General features: G+C 47.8%; 1 protein-coding gene across 1 annotated transcript in view; it reads right to left on the bottom strand.

The window, feature by feature from the left end:
* The window catches only part of PGBD5 (piggyBac transposable element derived 5), a 257,759-nt gene that overhangs the window by 88,664 nt on the left and 151,869 nt on the right, over positions 1-17,226 (bottom strand). The window contains exon 5 of the mRNA XM_077283257.1: positions 773-970. Coding sequence (XP_077139372.1) covers positions 773-970 — 198 coding nt within the window. The remainder of the gene's footprint in view (positions 1-772; positions 971-17,226) is intronic.

A 17,226-nucleotide genomic window follows, 5' to 3' on the forward strand; every position in this document is an offset into this window, starting at 1 on the left:
GTTTCCCCGAGCATGCTTGGGTGGTCTCCGAGTATTTTGGCGTGCTCGGAGACTTGGCTTTTGTGGCCGCAGCTGCATGATTTGCGGCTGCTAGACAGACTGAATACATGTGGGAATTCTATAACAAACAGGCAACCCCCACATGTGTTCAGCCTGTCTAGCAGTCGCAAATCATGCAGCTGCGGTGACTAAAACGAAATCTCCCAGCACACTGAAATACTCGGAGACCACCCGAGCGTGCTCGGGGAAACCCTAGTAACGAGTCTACTCGCTCATCACTAATTACCACATAAAGTGACACTGGTCAGAAATCAAAAATTGGGCTTGGTCCTGAAGGTGAGAAGAGGCTTCGTTGGAAGTTAAGACCGTCAACCAAACATAAGATTATAAGGGCCACTGTGCCAAGTTCTTATAAAATAAAGGAAGAAAAAATACATTTTAAATTATGGTGTTAGCTTCTTTTGTATGATCTACATTGGCTTGAATTAGGCAAGCATTTCTTTGAAGCACTCATCAAAAAAAGAGGATTTATAACATCAAAAGGAGAAATTAAATTTGTCTTCTACAGGGACCCCTTTACCCCGAGTGACTTTTCTTTGAAACGCTACCCTTGGCTCAAACAACATGGATTAGATGACAGGTTCCTTTTAAAAGTGCAAAATTAAAAATATTTGTATATCCAATTTATTTGAATTCAAAGTTACCCGTAAAAGGGAAAAATGCAATTAAATACTTTAGCATACCTACATGCTTTAGTGCTAAAATGACTTACCGTGCTGGATAGGCGAGTATGCATTACTCAAAAAACGAAAGTGCCCTTTATTGTACCAGCAAATTAAGGACATCTTTCCCTTCATCCTGATTCTGTCTTGCCCTCGAGACAGTGGCACATCTGTGTTACTCATCATTGATAAAGGTAATCCAGTACAGTCACTTTTATGAGAGCTCAACAACCCACAGCAGTAAATATCTAAAAAATAAATGCAAAGTTTAGGATCAGTAAAGTATATTTACCATATGTATTAGAACATCTTAATGGTATGAAACAAATGTACATCCACACCATCATCACATCATCATTACTGTAACGAAATTTCATTACATATTTTAAACTTTTTTTTATTTTTACAGGCTCCATGCTTCATATTACATTGTTTGAGGGGTGTTGGACAACCCCTTTTTAAAATAAAATGGTCCCTTGTGTAAAATAAAAAACCTGTATAGTCATTTCCCACACTGGTGCCATTACAGTGATGACTTCCTGGCGCTTGCATGACATTGTTATATCACACGAGAACTGCATCCAATCAGAGGTCCAAGTAGTGGACAACCCCTTTAACATAACTGAGCTGCATATAGGAGAGTAAAGGTAGGAGGTAATTTTAGACAAGGGGGAGGGACCCACTGAGATCTTTAGAGACAGCGACCACATGTAATCAAAGTGGTTACTGTATGTCACAAATTTGGCATGAAACTTTGAAAACGTGGAAAAAATTTTTTGCATAAGGCAAAGTTATGTAATTTTTTTGTGAAATTTGGCAGTTTCACACCATTTTAGGCCTGCACCATTGAAATGGACAAAGCTGGTGTAGGATGAGAAAATGACATTGTGCGGATTCTCCTGCTCGTCTAATTGACGACAAAAACTGGCGTACCTTATGCCAAAAATCAAGTGGCTCTGACTCCATCAAGCCCCCTCATCAAGACCAGTGTCAACAGTGCTGGTCTTGAGAAATCGAGGTCAAAGTTCACTGCACACTTTAGTTAGGGCACGTTTTGATCACCTTTCCCAATGTTGACGTGTGTGTGAGTGTGGCTAGTTCGACCCGCCCAGCTCTCATAATTAGCCCTGTAAGCCTCCCTTCACAATTATACAAACACTTGTGGGACTACAGGTCCCATAACAACAACATTACTTCAGGCTTATAGCGCAGACTCCCTCTGCGACACATATCAGCCATTTACAACTCTGATAGTCAGTTTCACCATCACTATAACCACAGATACGCCTCCATGCATATCCTGAAGAGCACACACAGCGCACCCTAGCTGTAACAGGGGTCACTGTGTGGCGCCCTAAGGTCCTGGTCGTCACAGTAACATTGCTTTTCTCACAGGGAGAGTGATGTTACTCTTGGAGGCAAGGAAGAATAACTTTCACCAGGTAAACACAAGCATGCAACATGTTCACACTCCAGGCCACAAGAGGGAGCTTTTGATCCTATTACAAGGTGACTGCCCTATATATTGTGGTTTTGGAGGGAAAGTCAGTCAGATTCAGTGAGATAGTGCCAGACAGCAGACTGGAGCAGTCCAAGGCAGGAGGAACGTATGAGGAGCCTTGCAGCCACGAGAGAGTGCCACAGCTCCTGGACAGAGACAACACCGAAAGCCGAACATATTGCAGTGACCGTGTAGGAGAGAGGAACACAGGCGAGGGCACCAGGGGGAGGATAGCAGTGAGTAGACTGTCTCCCTGGAAAAGCATAGATAACCGGTAGCTGGGACATCGAAGTTGTAAGGGACTCTACGACTTACATCAGAGACCGGCAGGACAGCTGAACTGCAAGTTACCTGCCCGCCACACACACCTGAAGACACAGTAACGCATAGAGCCCGGGGCGTGCTAGAGTCCCTGTAAAAAGTTACCTGTCATGCAGGTATTGTCCTATCCTATAAGGGGGACAGAGATAAGAACTGTGAGGACCTTATCTGAAGCCAAAGGCAGCAAGGGACTACAACACCACCGTGCTAGAGGGAAGGCTCTTAATCTTCACCTGGAAAAGGGGACTCCCAACTTGCCTCCAAGCCGGCCAGACTCTGCCTAACCTGTGATCTGGTATCCTGGACTGTGGCTGCCTGAAGTCTTCAGTAAACAAGGTAAAGAGACTGCAAACCTGTGTCCTCGTTCCTTACTGCACCATTCACCACCATCTTCCATCTACACACCGGGAGCCTTGGGGATACACTTCACCAGTGGGAAGTTATACCATCTAGCTGCCATAACATCACCACAGAGGACCCCTCAAAGCAGCATCGGTTCCCACTGACCAAATACCACAGGTGGCGTCACGAACATAAACTTTATTCAATTTCCCCTTTTACATGAGCGCCCAGGGCCACGGACCGAGCCGCCACCATGACATCCCCCTGTGAACACCGGACCCAGTACCGAGTACCCTGCTGCCCTGGTAGGGCGCGTCATTTGGCATCACGAACAGGATGGACTGACCCAGCAAATCGGGTCATGTGTGCCTAAAAGACTGTGTTGTGCTAAGAGACTATACATTGAGAATTGCAGCCAAAACCACTACCATTACAGTGCCACGAGGAGCGCCAGAGAAGGAGGGTGTGCCATCATGGGTGATCCCAGCAGAGTGGTGCGAAGGTCATGCCCACCTCCTGCCAGCACTGTGATGTGAGGAAGGAGAAGAACCAGTAGTCAAGATGGTGGATGGAGGAGAACGGACCCCGGAGCGTGGGAAGGAGCAAGAGGACTCTCCGAGCCGGGACCTGCAAGAACTGCACCCATCACCAACGATGAATCCGGACCTCCTGCGGAAGGAAGAAGAGGAATAAGTCACCTGGCAGCTCGTGCGACTGGAGCTGGAAGCTGTGGCCAGGTGGAAGATGACCATCATCGCGAGCCTGACTGGACGTCTGTCGGCAGCCTCGTCTGGTCTGGAGTAGGAAAGAAGATTCGGAGCTCTGGAGCCAGAAAGAGCAGCACTATTGAAAAAGATGGTGTCACCGACAAAAGGACCTGCAGCCCGCACCTTTGACCCCAGCGGAGCCGGGAAAGTGAGATGCCGTTGAAGAAGACGACAACACCGCAGCCTGTCCATCGACCAGCAACTGCAGCTTCAGCAGAGGAACAGACCAGCACCGGAGGGACCGCATCTGAAGCAGGTATGAAGAATGACCCTGCCCCAGTGACCGACCCCTCTCCAGCGACTGCTACCGACCCCGCTCCAGTGACTTACCGCGGCCTCTGACTGTGCCACGCTGCACACCGACTGGTCACTGGTGGGCCCTCTCCTGGCGCCATCACCCCCCCCCCGACCTGGTTGGTACCATTGCCACATTTCCTGGGACAGGACTGTGATACGAAGGGACACATGAGAGCTCTGCTGACACCCGTGGGCGCACCGCTGGAGGTGAGCGCAGAGGAGGACATGATCATGCTCCAAAGGCATATCCCCGTGATAACCTGACAGGAGCAGGGAAAGCAACCATCCCTGGCCAGGCAAGCATAAGAGAAAATAAATGAGAAAAGTGATGTGACTGTAAATAGTTAAAAGTTGAAAGTTAAACTACTGAAAAAGTTAAATGACTGTTAAAGTTTAAAATTTTGTTTATTTGAAGAGACACTGAGGCCATGGACAGTGAATGGTCCACAAACTTTCCATTGTACATAGTTGGCACCCACAATGTGCACCCTGGTTCTGCCCACTTGCCGGCATGGGTAGGGCCTTGCTTGCTTGTTTATAGACCTGACGAAAAACCCGTTTGGCGTGCCAGAAGAACAAGGTTCTGAAAATATGCCTTGTAGCCCGCCCAAGACCTATGTTGGGGTTAGATTCAGTGAGATAGTGCCAGACAGCAGACTGGAGCAGTCCAAGGCAGGAGGAACGTATGAGGAGCCTTGCAGCCACGAGAGAGTGCTGCAGCTCCTGGACAGAGACAACACCAAAAGCCGAACATATTGCAGTGACCGTGTAGGAGAGAGGAACACAGGCGAGGACACCAGGGGGAGGATAGCAGCGAGTAGACTGTCTCCCTGGAAAAGCATAGATAACCGGTAGCTGGGACATCGAAGTTGTAAGGGACTCTACGACTTACATCAGAGACCGGCAGGACAGCTGAACTGCAAGTTACCTGCCCGCCACACACACGCGTGCTAGAGTCCCTGTAAAAAGGCTCAAGTTACCTGTCATGCAGGTATTGTCCTATCCTATAAGGGGGACAGAGATAAGAACTGTGAGGACCTTATCTAGCTGCCATAACATCACCCCAGAGGACCCTGTTGTGAATTCTGCTCTTGGGCTCCCTCCGGTGGTTATAAGTGGTAGCGCTGCTGTCTTTGGATCGCTGCATTCATCAGGTGTGTCCACTTATTGCAATTTTGACTGGGCTATTTAGTCTTGCTTGACCCTTTAGTCAGTGCCAGTTGTCCATTGTTCCTGGAGGATTCACATCCCTGCCTGGTCTCTCCTGCTTTGCTGTTCATTTCAACAAAGATAAGTTCTGGCTTTGTTTTTTGCAGTCCACATGCTGTGGGCTTTATTGTTCAGTTCTTTTCCATGTTTTTGTCTTGTCCAGCTTGGTCTGCATAAGGATTTGTTCAGCCAAGCTGGTATCTCTGGAGATGCAGATATACCCTCCATAACTTTAGTTAGATGTGGAGATTTTGTATTTTCTGTGGTGGATATTTTCTAGTGTTTTAATACTGACCGCATAGTACTCTGTCCTATCCTTTCTATTTAGCTAGAGTGGCCTCCTTTGCTAAATCCTGATTTCAGTCTGCGTATGTTATTTCCCTCTCCTCTCACAGTCAATATTTGTGGGGGGCTGTCTATCCTTTGGGGATTTTCTCTGAGGCAAGATAATTTTCCCTTTTCTATCTCTAGGGGTATTTAGTCCTCCGGCTGTGTCGAGATGTCTAGGGAGTGTTAGGTACATTCCACGGCTACTTCTAGTTGCGGTGTTAAGTTCAGGGTCTGCGGTCAGTACAGGTTCCACCTTCTCCAGAGTACGTCTCATGCTGCTCCTAGGCCACCAGATCATAACAGGACCCCTCAAAGCAGCGTCGGTCCCCACTGACCGAATACCACAAGTGGCGTCACGAACATAAACTTTATTCAATTTCCCCTTTTACATGGGCACCCAGGGCCACAGCCCGGGTTGCCACTGTGACATCCCCCTGTGAACACCAGACCCGATACCGAGTACCCCACTGCCCTGGTAGGGCGCTCCAACTGCATCACATACCCCCCTCTGTTCAAACTTGTGGGGTTGAACACCTGTCATACAGCCAGGGTCTCGAGACAGGTCACGCATGTTACCTTGCCCTACCAGTCGAGAGAACCGTCTCAGTCGGTTTTGAGCATCATACATCATCTCTTGGTGGCTTGACTATTTCTTCAAATTATGACTTTCTTCACCATATAGATGGGCACCTGTTTTACACCTTCCTGAAGACCCCGAGCTTTCCTCATTTGCTCCAGCCGCCTAGCAGCGTCTTCATGCCTCAATTGGACCATCCACTTTGTACGCACATATCTCAAGTGCATGTCACTTAGGGTAGCTACTCTCTTCGCTGTGACATCAGTTGAGGACAGTATCACTAACTGTTTAGTTTCTGGGGTCCAGTTCACCTTACACATCCCCACAGCCTCCTTGAACTCTTCATGCATAGACTCCCCGACACATGCCTCTCTCAGGTCTTCAGTTATGTCTATCAAGCATTTAAAAAGAGAAGTCTCTTTCTCTCCTGCTGTCATTCGAAACTCATCTTGTTCAGTATTCAGAGCCAACTTCCTCTGAATGTCATCATCAACTTCCACATGTTTGGCCAGGATAGACACACCTGTTGCTCCATCTTCCTCAAGGCTGCCATATTCATCGACTGGCTTTCTGCCAGGCGACCTCTGAGCTCTGCAACCTATTTCTCTAAGGCACCTACATGGCACTCAGCAGCCTGTCTCTGAAGCTCCTCTTGCTTCAACCGGACTTCTACAGTCTCCTGGACACTCCTTAGTTCGCTTCCTCCATCCTCTGGATTGGTTGAGCTTTCATCACTTGAGGAGGTATCTGCTTCAGGCCCCACTTCTTTGGTGGCCTCCTCCACTTCTGCACCCTCGGACTCAGCACTGTCAGTGTCAGCCCTCTCTTGGGTATCTGAGTACCCCAGCTCTTCTGCATCAGGTACTATAGAGCCTTCACCATGCTCCGCTATTTTACCCCTCTCTGTCACTGCAGTCGTGGGTCTACAACAGGTCAGTTCTTCATTACCTAAGTGGATTATCACTCCACCAGCGCTCTTCAGGTTTTCTTCTCCTATAGCACCATCAACTGGCCGGTCATCCGACTCCATCCTAGCCGTTGCTAGGCAACATGAACGCATCTATCTTCCTTGTACAGTCTGGAAGAGAATTCACATCTTGAACAAAAGCACAAGACACTGTTGTTCCTTTATTCCTTTCTTCACCAGCTGCAATTGGTTGAACTTCTTTGCGCCCTTTACGTCTCTGGCGCCGGGAGGACTTGCCCTTCTTGTGGGGTTCTTCTTTAATGTACTCCCTTACTTCCTCAGAGTCTGTGTCACACCCCACAGTATGGTGAACCCCCAAGTCACTCTCTGTGTGTCAGCTCCACTCGTTTTATCTACCAGACCATTTCAGTCACATTGTGGTACACTTCAGGGAACCTCAGGTCAGTAAGTTGGGCAGACGCATCTTTTCATCTGGTCACCCGTATATGTGACCCGTCAGTTTTGGGAGGTGTTACTGCCACCGTCGTGTCACTAAGTTGAGCCCATCCACCATTTCCCTTGGTCATGCTTACCTTAGGACTGTCAACTCTAGGGGGTGCATTCTCCACATTACTACCTCCCATACACATTATTTCTACCGATACTTTCCCTTTTATCCACCAATCCGATAGGGCTTCCAAGTTCTGCCCTATTACCATCCTGTATAGTAAATCCGGGACCACCATCACTTCCTGGTACGTGGACCCCTCAGTCACATCAATGTTGAGGTATGCTGTCAAACGTCCTTTAATGTCCCGACAGGAGCCATTCACTCTCGACCCCATTCCAGGCAACACAGAATGTTCAGGAGGGATCCTCAGCAAAGACCCTCTACTCCCAGGGTCTATCAGCCCCATCACAATTTCCCCATCTAGCCAGAAGGGACAGTGTTGTGTCAGTTCACCCACCGAGCTATCCACTGTATAACATGGTCCTGCCTAGCAGGTACTTCGCTGCTCCTAGCTACAGTCCAATGGCACATTCACCGCCGCCTCTTTTCTTGCCACTACCCCAATTTGGTTTACTGATCCTTGTTTGGACTCCGCCCCCTTTTGGGCAACTGCTCCGTTTTTGGACACCACCCCCTTTGGACAACTATCCCTTTTCGGGTTACCGCCCCCTTTTGGGACTCCTCCCTTTTTGGGCAACCATCCCTGTTTGGGTTACCGCCCACTTTTAGGGACACCACCCCTTTTAGGGACACCACCCCTTTCAGGGCACCACCTAACCCTGGGGTACACCTCGTGGACTCCCCCATGGTACTCTCATGCCCCAGTTCGCACAGTACAACAATGTGTCTCTGGGCTTGTATTGGCCCTTTAAAAGTCTGCACGACCTGGACCAACAATGTCTTTTTGACACCTCACCAGCTCCTGCTGGTACTGTCACAGCTCCTGCTGCAGTCACAAACTGCCAGCACCTCCGGCTGCCCATCACAAGCCGCTGCTGCTTCCACTGCAGCTCTGGCTGCTACAGAACCTCTTGCTGCAACTGCAGCTACACTCCACAAGGCTCTGTACTGTTCCACCGCAGACTTCGTGGACTCGCCGATCCACAGCAAAACTTCGTAATCCTGCTGAGTTACAGCCAGACGCTTGTAAACTTAACCCCTTCCCGACCTGTGACACAGTGTATGCGTCATGAAAGTCGGTGCCAATCTGACCTGTGACGCATATGCTGTGTCACAGAATGATCGTGTCCCTGCAGGCCGGGTGAAAGGGTTTACTCCAATTTCACCCGACCTACAGGAACAGGGGGAGTGGTAGTTCAGCCCGGGGGGGGGGGTGGATTCGCCCCCCGTGGCTACGATCGCTCTAATTGGCTGTTGAAAGTGAAACAGCCAATCAGAGCAATCGTAATATTTCAGCAATGAAAATTGATGAAATATTACAATCCAGCCATGGCCGATGCTGCAACATCATCGGCCATGGCTGGAGGCCCCAATCTGCCCCCCCCCACCGACTGACAGCGGCGATCTGACACTGCTGTCAGCCTTTCCTACCCCTCCGTTCTGTCCCCGCTACACTCCTCTCCCCTCTGCCCTGTCCTGTCCGGCGCCCCCCCTGCTGTCTGATCCCACCCCCCATACTTACCGAGTCCTGGGGTCCCTCCCGGTGTCCGTCCGGCTTCCAGGATGGGCGCCGTTATCCTGCAAAATGGCGGGCGCATGCGCAGTGCACCCGCCGAATCTGCCAGCTGGCAGATTCGTTCATTCATTTTGATCACTGTGATACATCCTATAACAGTGATCAAAATAAAAAAAATTGTAAATAGCCCCCCCTTTATCACCCCCATAGGTAGGGAACATCATAAAATAAAGAAATTATATTTATTTTTATTTTTCCCCCAGGGTTAGGGTTAGAACTAGGGTTAGAGTTAGGGTTAGGGCTAGGGTTAGAATTAGGGTTATAATTAGGGTTAGGGTTGCAATTAGGGTTAGGGTTAGAACTAGGGTTAGGGCTAGGGTTAGGGCTGCAATTAGGGTTAGAATTAGGGTTAGGGTTAGAATTAGGGTTAGGGTTGCAATTAGGGTTAGCGTTAGAATTAGGGTTAGAACTAGGGTTAGGGTTGGAACTAGGGTTAGGGTTAGAACTAGAGTTAGGGTTAGAACTAGGGTTAGGGTTAGAATTAGGGTAAGAATTAGAGTTAGGGTTAGAATTAGGGTATGTGCACACGGTGCAGATTTGGCTGCGGATTCGCAGCATTTTTTCGTGCGGTGTACAGTACAATGTAAACCTATGGAAAAGCAAATCTGCTGTGCTCATGGTGCGGAAAATACCGTGTGGAAGCGCCGAGTTGTATTTTCCGCAGCATGTCAATTCTTTGTGCGGACTCTGCAGCGTTTTAAACCTGCTCCTCAATAGGAATCCGCCGGTGTAAAACCGCAGGTGGAATCCATACAAAAAACGCAGGAAACCCGCTGTAAATCCACTGGTAAAACGCAGTGCATTTTACATGCGGATTTTTCAAAAGCGGTGCGGAAAAATTCTCACACAAATCCGCAACGTGGGCACATAGCCTTAGGGTTAGAGTTGGAATTACAGTTATGGTTGGGATAAGGGTTAGGGTTGGAATTAGGGATAAGATTAGGGTTAGCGGTGTGTGTTGGGGTTAGGGTTAGGCTTGTGGTTAGAGTTATGGTTAGGGTTGGGATTAGGGCTAGGGGTGTGTTGGGGTTAGAGTTGTGGTTAAGGTTATGGTTAGGGTTGGTATTAGGGCTAGCGGTGTGTTGGGGTTAGAGTTGTGGTTAGTAGGGTTGAGCGAAATGGATCGGACATTTTCAAAAATCGCCGACTTTCGGCAAAGTCGGGTTTCGTGAAACCCGACCCAATCCCAGTGTGGGATCGGCCATGTTGTCGGCGATCTTCGCGCCAAAGTCGCGTTTCATATGACGCTTTCAGTGCCATTTCTCAGCCAATGAAGGTGGACGCAGAGTGTGGGCAGCGTGATGACATAGGTCTCGGTCCCCACCATCTTAGAGAAGGGCATGACAGTGATTGGCTTGCTTTCTGCGGTGTCACAGGGGCTATAAAGGGGAGTGCACGCCGACCGCCATCTTACTTCTGCAGATCTGAGCATAGGGAGAGGTTGCTCCGTCAGAAGCAGGGATATTGTTAGGGAGGAAATATTAACCCCCAAACCGCTTGTGCTGTAGCGATTTCCACTGTCCAACACCACCTTTTCTTTGCAGGGACAGTGGAGGCTAGATTTCTGTGCATCAGCTCTGTAGCTTATAAGGCTCCCTGATAGCTGCATTGCTGTTTGTATGCCGCTGTGCAAACCAACTGCTTTTTTAAAAGCAAAAGTCCTGTTGCTCCTTTCTGCACAGTTCTATTGTTTATTTGTCCACACTTTTGTGTGCGGCAGTCCTTTTAATTGCTGGCTGCCATACTTGTCCTGAGATCATTGTAGGGAGATTGTTATTGTAGTACAGTCCCTTTTTTTATATATATATATCTTCCAGCCACTTTCTGCCACTTATACTGTGTAGTGTACTACAGTGGGCCTGAATTTTGCAGCAGTGTCCCACACATAAAAAGGGAGATTTATATTGCCACTAAGTGCATCTGCGTCCGTTCTGTTTGGCGTATATCTGCCAGCCACTTTCTGCCACTTATACTGTGTAGTGTAATACAGTGGGCCTGAATTTTGCAGCAGTGTCCCACACATAAAAAGGGAGATTTATATTGCCACTAAGTGCATCTGCGTCCGTTCTGTTTGGCGTATATCTGCCAGCCACTTTCTGCCACTTATACTGTATAGTGTAATACAGTGGGCCTGAATTTTGCAGCAGTGTCCCACGCAAAAAAAGGGAGATTTATATTGCCACTAAGTGCATCTGCGTCAGTTCTGTTTGGCGTATATCTGCCAGCCACTTACTGCCACTTATACTGTGTAGTGTAAAACAGTGGGCCTATTTTTTATTTGCAGCAGTCTCCCACACATAAAAAGGGAGATTTATATTGCCACTAAGTGCATCTGCCTCTGCTCTGTTTGGCGTATATCTGCCAGCCACTTTCTGCCACTTATACTGTGTAGTGTAATACAGGGGGCCTGTTTTTTATTTGCAGCTGTCTCCCACACATAAAAAAGGGAGATTTATATTGCCACTAAGTGCATCTGCGTCAGTTCTGTTTGGCGTATATCTGCCAGCCACTTTCTGCCACTTATACTGTGTAGTGTAATACAGTGGGCCTGAATTTTGCAGCAGTGTCCCGCACATATAGAAAGGGAGATTTAAATTCACAACAAGTTTACATACACTGTCATGATCTCAATGGCAAGAGAACATAGCATAAGCATATATAGGAACTAGCTCTTGGAAGATGGGAACTGAGCTGACCATGAACTAAACCTAACGCACAACTAGCAGTGGCCGGGTAGCATGCCTACGTTGATTCTAGATGCCCAGCCCAGCCGGAGGACTAAATAAAGCTAGCAGAGGAAAATATTAGTCCTAGCTCACCTCTAGAGAAATACCCCGAAAGGAGACAGAGGCCCCCCACATGTATTGGCGGTGAGTTGAGATGAAATAACAAACGTAGTATGAAAATAGGTTTAGCAAATTTGAGGTCCACTTACTACATAGCAGAAGACAGAAAGGACACTTTCATGGTCAGCCGAAAACCCTATCAAAAACACCATCCAGAAATTACTTTAAAACTCTGGCATTAACTCATAACACCAGAGTGGCAATTCCCGTTCACAAGAGCTTTCCAGACACAGTAACGAAACTACAGCTGTGAACTGGAACAAAATGCAAAAACAAACATGGACAAGAGTCCAACTTATCTAGTAGTTGTCTAGGAGCAGGAACAAGCACAGAGAGGCTTCTGATAACATTGTTGACCGGCAAGCAACTAACAGAGCAGCAAGGTTATATAGCGACTCCCACATCTTGATGGGAACAGGTGAACAGAGAAGATGAAGACACCAGTTCAATTCCACCAGTAGCCACCGGGGGAGCCCAAAATCCAAATTCACAACAGTACCCCCCCCTCAAGGAGGGGGCACCGAACCCTCACCAGAACCACCAGGGCGATCAGGATGGGCCCTATGAAAGGCACGAACCAGATCGGAGGCATGAACATCAGATGCATTCACCCAAGAATTATCCTCCTGGCCGTATCCCTTCCACTTGACCAGATACTGGAGTCTCCGTCTGGAAACACGAGAGTCCAAGATTTTCTCCACAACGTACTCCAACTCACCCTCAACCAACACCGGAGCAGGAGGCTCAACGGAAGGCACAACCGGTACCTCATACCTGCGCAATAATGACCGATGAAAAACGTTATGAATAGAAAAGGATGCAGGGAGGTCCAAACGGAAGGAAACAGGGTTAAGAATCTCCAATATCTTATACGGGCCGATAAACCGAGGCTTAAACTTAGGAGAAGAGACCCTCATAGGGACAAAACGAGAAGACAACCACACCAAATCCCCAACAGAAAGCCGAGGACCAACACGACAGTGGCGGTTGGCAAAAAGCTGAGTCTTCTCCTGGGACAACCTCAAATTGTCCACCACCTGCCCCCAGATCCGATGCAATCTCTCCACCACAGCATCCACTCCAGGACAATCCGAAGATTCCACCTGACCAGAGGAAAATCGAGGATGAAACCCCGAATTACAGAAAAACGGGGACACCAAAGTGGCAGAGCTGGCCCGATTATTGAGAGCGAACTCCGCCAATGGCAAAAAAGCAACCCAATCATCCTGGTCAGCAGACACAAAACACCTCAGATATGTCTCCAGGGTCTGATTAATCCGCTCGGTCTGGCCATTCGTCTGAGGATGGAAAGCGGACGAAAAAGATAAATCTATGCCCATCCTAGCACAGAATGCCCGCCAAAATCTAGACACGAATTGGGTCCCTCTGTCAGAAACGATATTCTCAGGAATACCATGCAAACGAACAACATTTTGAAAAAACAGAGGAACCAACTCGGAAGAAGAAGGTAACTTGGGCAGAGGAACCAAATGGACCATCTTAGAAAAACGGTCACACACCACCCAGATGACAGACATCTTCTGAGAAACAGGCAGATCTGAAATAAAATCCATCGAGATGTGCGTCCAAGGCCTCTTAGGAATAGGCAAGGGCAACAATAATCCACTAGCCCGAGAACAACAAGGCTTGGCCCGAGCACAAACGTCACAAGACTGCACAAAGCCTCGCACATCTCGTGACAGGGAAGGCCACCAGAAGGACCTTGCCACCAAATCCCTGGTACCAAAAATGCCAGGATGACCTGCCAACGCAGAAGAATGAACCTCAGAGATGACTCTACTGGTCCAATCATCAGGAACAAACAGTTTATCAGGTGGGCAACGATCAGGTCTCTCCGCCTGAAACTCCTGCAAGGCCCGCCGCAGGTCTGGAGAAACGGCTGACAATACCACTCCATCCTTAAGGATACCTGTGGGCTCAGAGTTACCAGGCGAGTCAGGCTCAAAACTCCTAGAAAGGGCATCCGCCTTAACATTCTTAGAACCCGGTAGGTATGACACCACAAAATTAAACCGAGAGAAAAATAATGACCAGCGCGCCTGTCTAGGATTCAGGCGCCTGGCGGTCTCAAGATAAATCAAATTTTTGTGGTCAGTCAATACCACCACCTGATGTCTGGCCCCCTCAAGCCAATGGCGCCACTCCTCAAAAGCCCACTTCATGGCCAAAAGCTCCCGATTCCCAACATCATAATTCCGCTCAGCGGGCGAAAATTTACGGGAAAAGAAGGCACAAGGCCTCATCACGGAGCAGTCAGAACTTTTCTGCGACAACACTGCCCCAGCTCCGATCTCAGAAGCGTCGACCTCAACCTGAAAAGGTAGAGCAACATCAGGCTGACGCAACACAGGGGCAGAGGAAAAACGGCGCTTAAGCTCCCGAAAGGCCTCCACAGCATCAGGGGACCAATCAGCAACATCAGCACCCTTCTTAGTCAAATCGGTCAATGGCTTAGCAATATCCGAAAAACCAGCAATAAATCGACGATAAAAGTTAGCAAAGCCCAAAAATTTCTGAAGACTCTTAAGAGAAGAGGGCTGCGTCCAATCACAAATAGCTTGAACCTTGACAGGATCCATTTCAATGGAAGAGGGGGAAAAAATATATCCCAAAAAGGAAATCCTCTGTACCCCAAAAACACACTTAGAACCCTTCACACACAAAGAATTAGACCGCAAAACCTGAAAAACCCTCCTGACTTGCTGGACATGAGAGTCCCAGTCATCCGAAAAAATCAAAATATCATCCAGATACACAATCATAAATTTATCCAAATAATCGCGAAAAATATCATGCATAAAGGACTGGAAAACTGACGGAGCATTAGAAAGACCAAAAGGCATCACTAAATACTCAAAGTGGCCCTCGGGCGTATTAAATGCGGTTTTCCACTCATCCCCCTGCCTGATTCGCACCAAATTATACGCCCCACGAAGGTCAATCTTAGAGAACCACTTGGCCCCCTTTATGCGAGCAAACAAATCAGTCAGCAACGGCAATGGGTATTGATATTTAACAGTGATTTTATTCAAAAGCCGATAATCAATACATGGTCTCAAAGAGCCGTCTTTTTTTGACACAAAGAAAAAACCGGCTCCTAAGGGAGATGACGATGGACGAATATGTCCCTTTTCCAAGGACTCCTTTATATATTCTCGCATAGCAGCATGTTCAGGCACAGACAGATTAAATAAACGACCCTTTGGGTATTTACTACCCGGAATCAAATCTATGGCACAATCGCACTCTCGGTGCGGAGGTAACGAACCAAGCTTGGATTCTTCAAAGACGTCACGATAGTCAGACAGGAACTCAGGAATTTCAGAGGGAATGGATGATGAAATGGAAACCACAGGTACATCCCCATGAGCCCCCTTACATCCCCAGCTCAACACAGACATAGCTCTCCAGTCGAGGACTGGGTTGTGAGATTGCAGCCAAGGCAATCCTAGCACCAAATCATCATGTAGATTATACAGCACCAGAAAGCGAATAATCTCCTGGTGATCCGGATTAATACGCATAGTTACTTGTGTCCAGTATTGTGGTTTATTATTAGCCAATGGGGTGGAGTCAATCCCCTTCAGAGGAATAGGAGTCTCCAAAGGCTCTAAATCATACCCACAGCGTTTGGCAAAGGACCAATCCATAAGACTCAAAGCGGCGCCAGAGTCGACATAGGCGTCCGTGGTAATAGATGACAAAGAGCAAATCAGGGTCACAGATAGAATAAATTTAGACGGTAAGGTGCAAATGGAAACAGATTTACCAAGCTTTTTAGTGCGCTTAGAGCATGCTGATATAACATGAGTAGAATCACCACAATAGAAACACAACCCATTTTTCCGTCTAAAATTCTGCCGCTCGCTTCGGGACAGAATTCTATCACACTGCATACTCTCTGGCGACTTCTCAGTGGACACCGCCAGATGGTGCACTGGTTTGCGCTCCCGCAAACGCCTATCGATCTGAATAGCCATTGTCATGGACTCATTCAGACCCGCAGGCACAGGGAACCCCACCATAACATCCTTAATGGCATCAGAGAGACCCTCTCTGAAAGTCGCCGCCAGGGCGCACTCATTCCACTGAGTAAGCACAGACCATTTACGGAATCTTTGGCAGTAAATTTCCGCTTCATCTTGCCCCTGAGATAGGGACATCAAAGTTTTTTCTGCCTGAAGCTCCAAATGAGGTTCGTCATAAAGCAACCCCAAGGCCAGAAAAAACGCATCCACATTGAGCAACGCAGGATCCCCTGGTGTCAATGAAAAAGCCCAGTCTTGAGGGTCGCCCCGGAGCAAGGAAATCACAATCCTGACCTGCTGTGCAGGGTCTCCGGCAGAGCGAGATTTCAGAGACAAAAATAATTTGCAATTATTTCGAAAATTCTGAAACCCGGATCTATTCCCCGAGAAAAATTCCGGCAAAGGAATTCTCGGCTCAGATACAGGTGCATGACAAACAAAATCTTGCAAATTTTGTACCTTCGTGGCGAGATTATTCAAACCTGCAGTTACACTCTGAAGATCCATTACAAACAGGTGGACACAGAGCCATTCAAGGGTTAAGAGGAGGTAAGAAGCAGCTAGACGGCAATTAAGGGCTAGGCAGCAAAACTCTGAGGGGAAAAAAAAAAAAAATTTCCCTTCAACACTTCTTTTTCTCCTGCTTCAGCCCAAACAATTAACACTTTGCGGGCCGGTCAAACTGTCATGATCTCAATGGCAAGAGAACATAGCATAAGCATATATAGGAACTAGCTCTTGGAAGATGGGAACTGAGCTGACCATGAACTAAACCTAACGCACAACTAGCAGTGGCCGGGTAGCATGCCTACGTTGATTCTAGATGCCCAGCCCAGCCGGAGGACTAAATAAAGCTAGCAGAGGAAAATATTAGTCCTAGCTCACCTCTAGAGAAATACCCCGAAAGGAGACAGAGGCCCCCCACATGTATTGGCGGTGAGTTGAGATGAAATAACAAACGTAGTATGAAAATAGGTTTAGCAAATTTGAGGTCCACTTACTACATAGCAGAAGACAGAAAGGACACTTTCATGGTCAGCCGAAAACCCTATCAAAAACACCATCCAGAAATTACTTTAAAACTCTGGCATTAACTCATAACACCAGAGTGGCAATTCCCGTTCACAAGAGCTTTCCAGACACAGTAACGA

This window comes from Ranitomeya variabilis, chromosome 2 (genome assembly GCF_051348905.1).
Source record: "Ranitomeya variabilis isolate aRanVar5 chromosome 2, aRanVar5.hap1, whole genome shotgun sequence".
NCBI lineage: Eukaryota > Metazoa > Chordata > Amphibia > Anura > Dendrobatidae > Ranitomeya > Ranitomeya variabilis.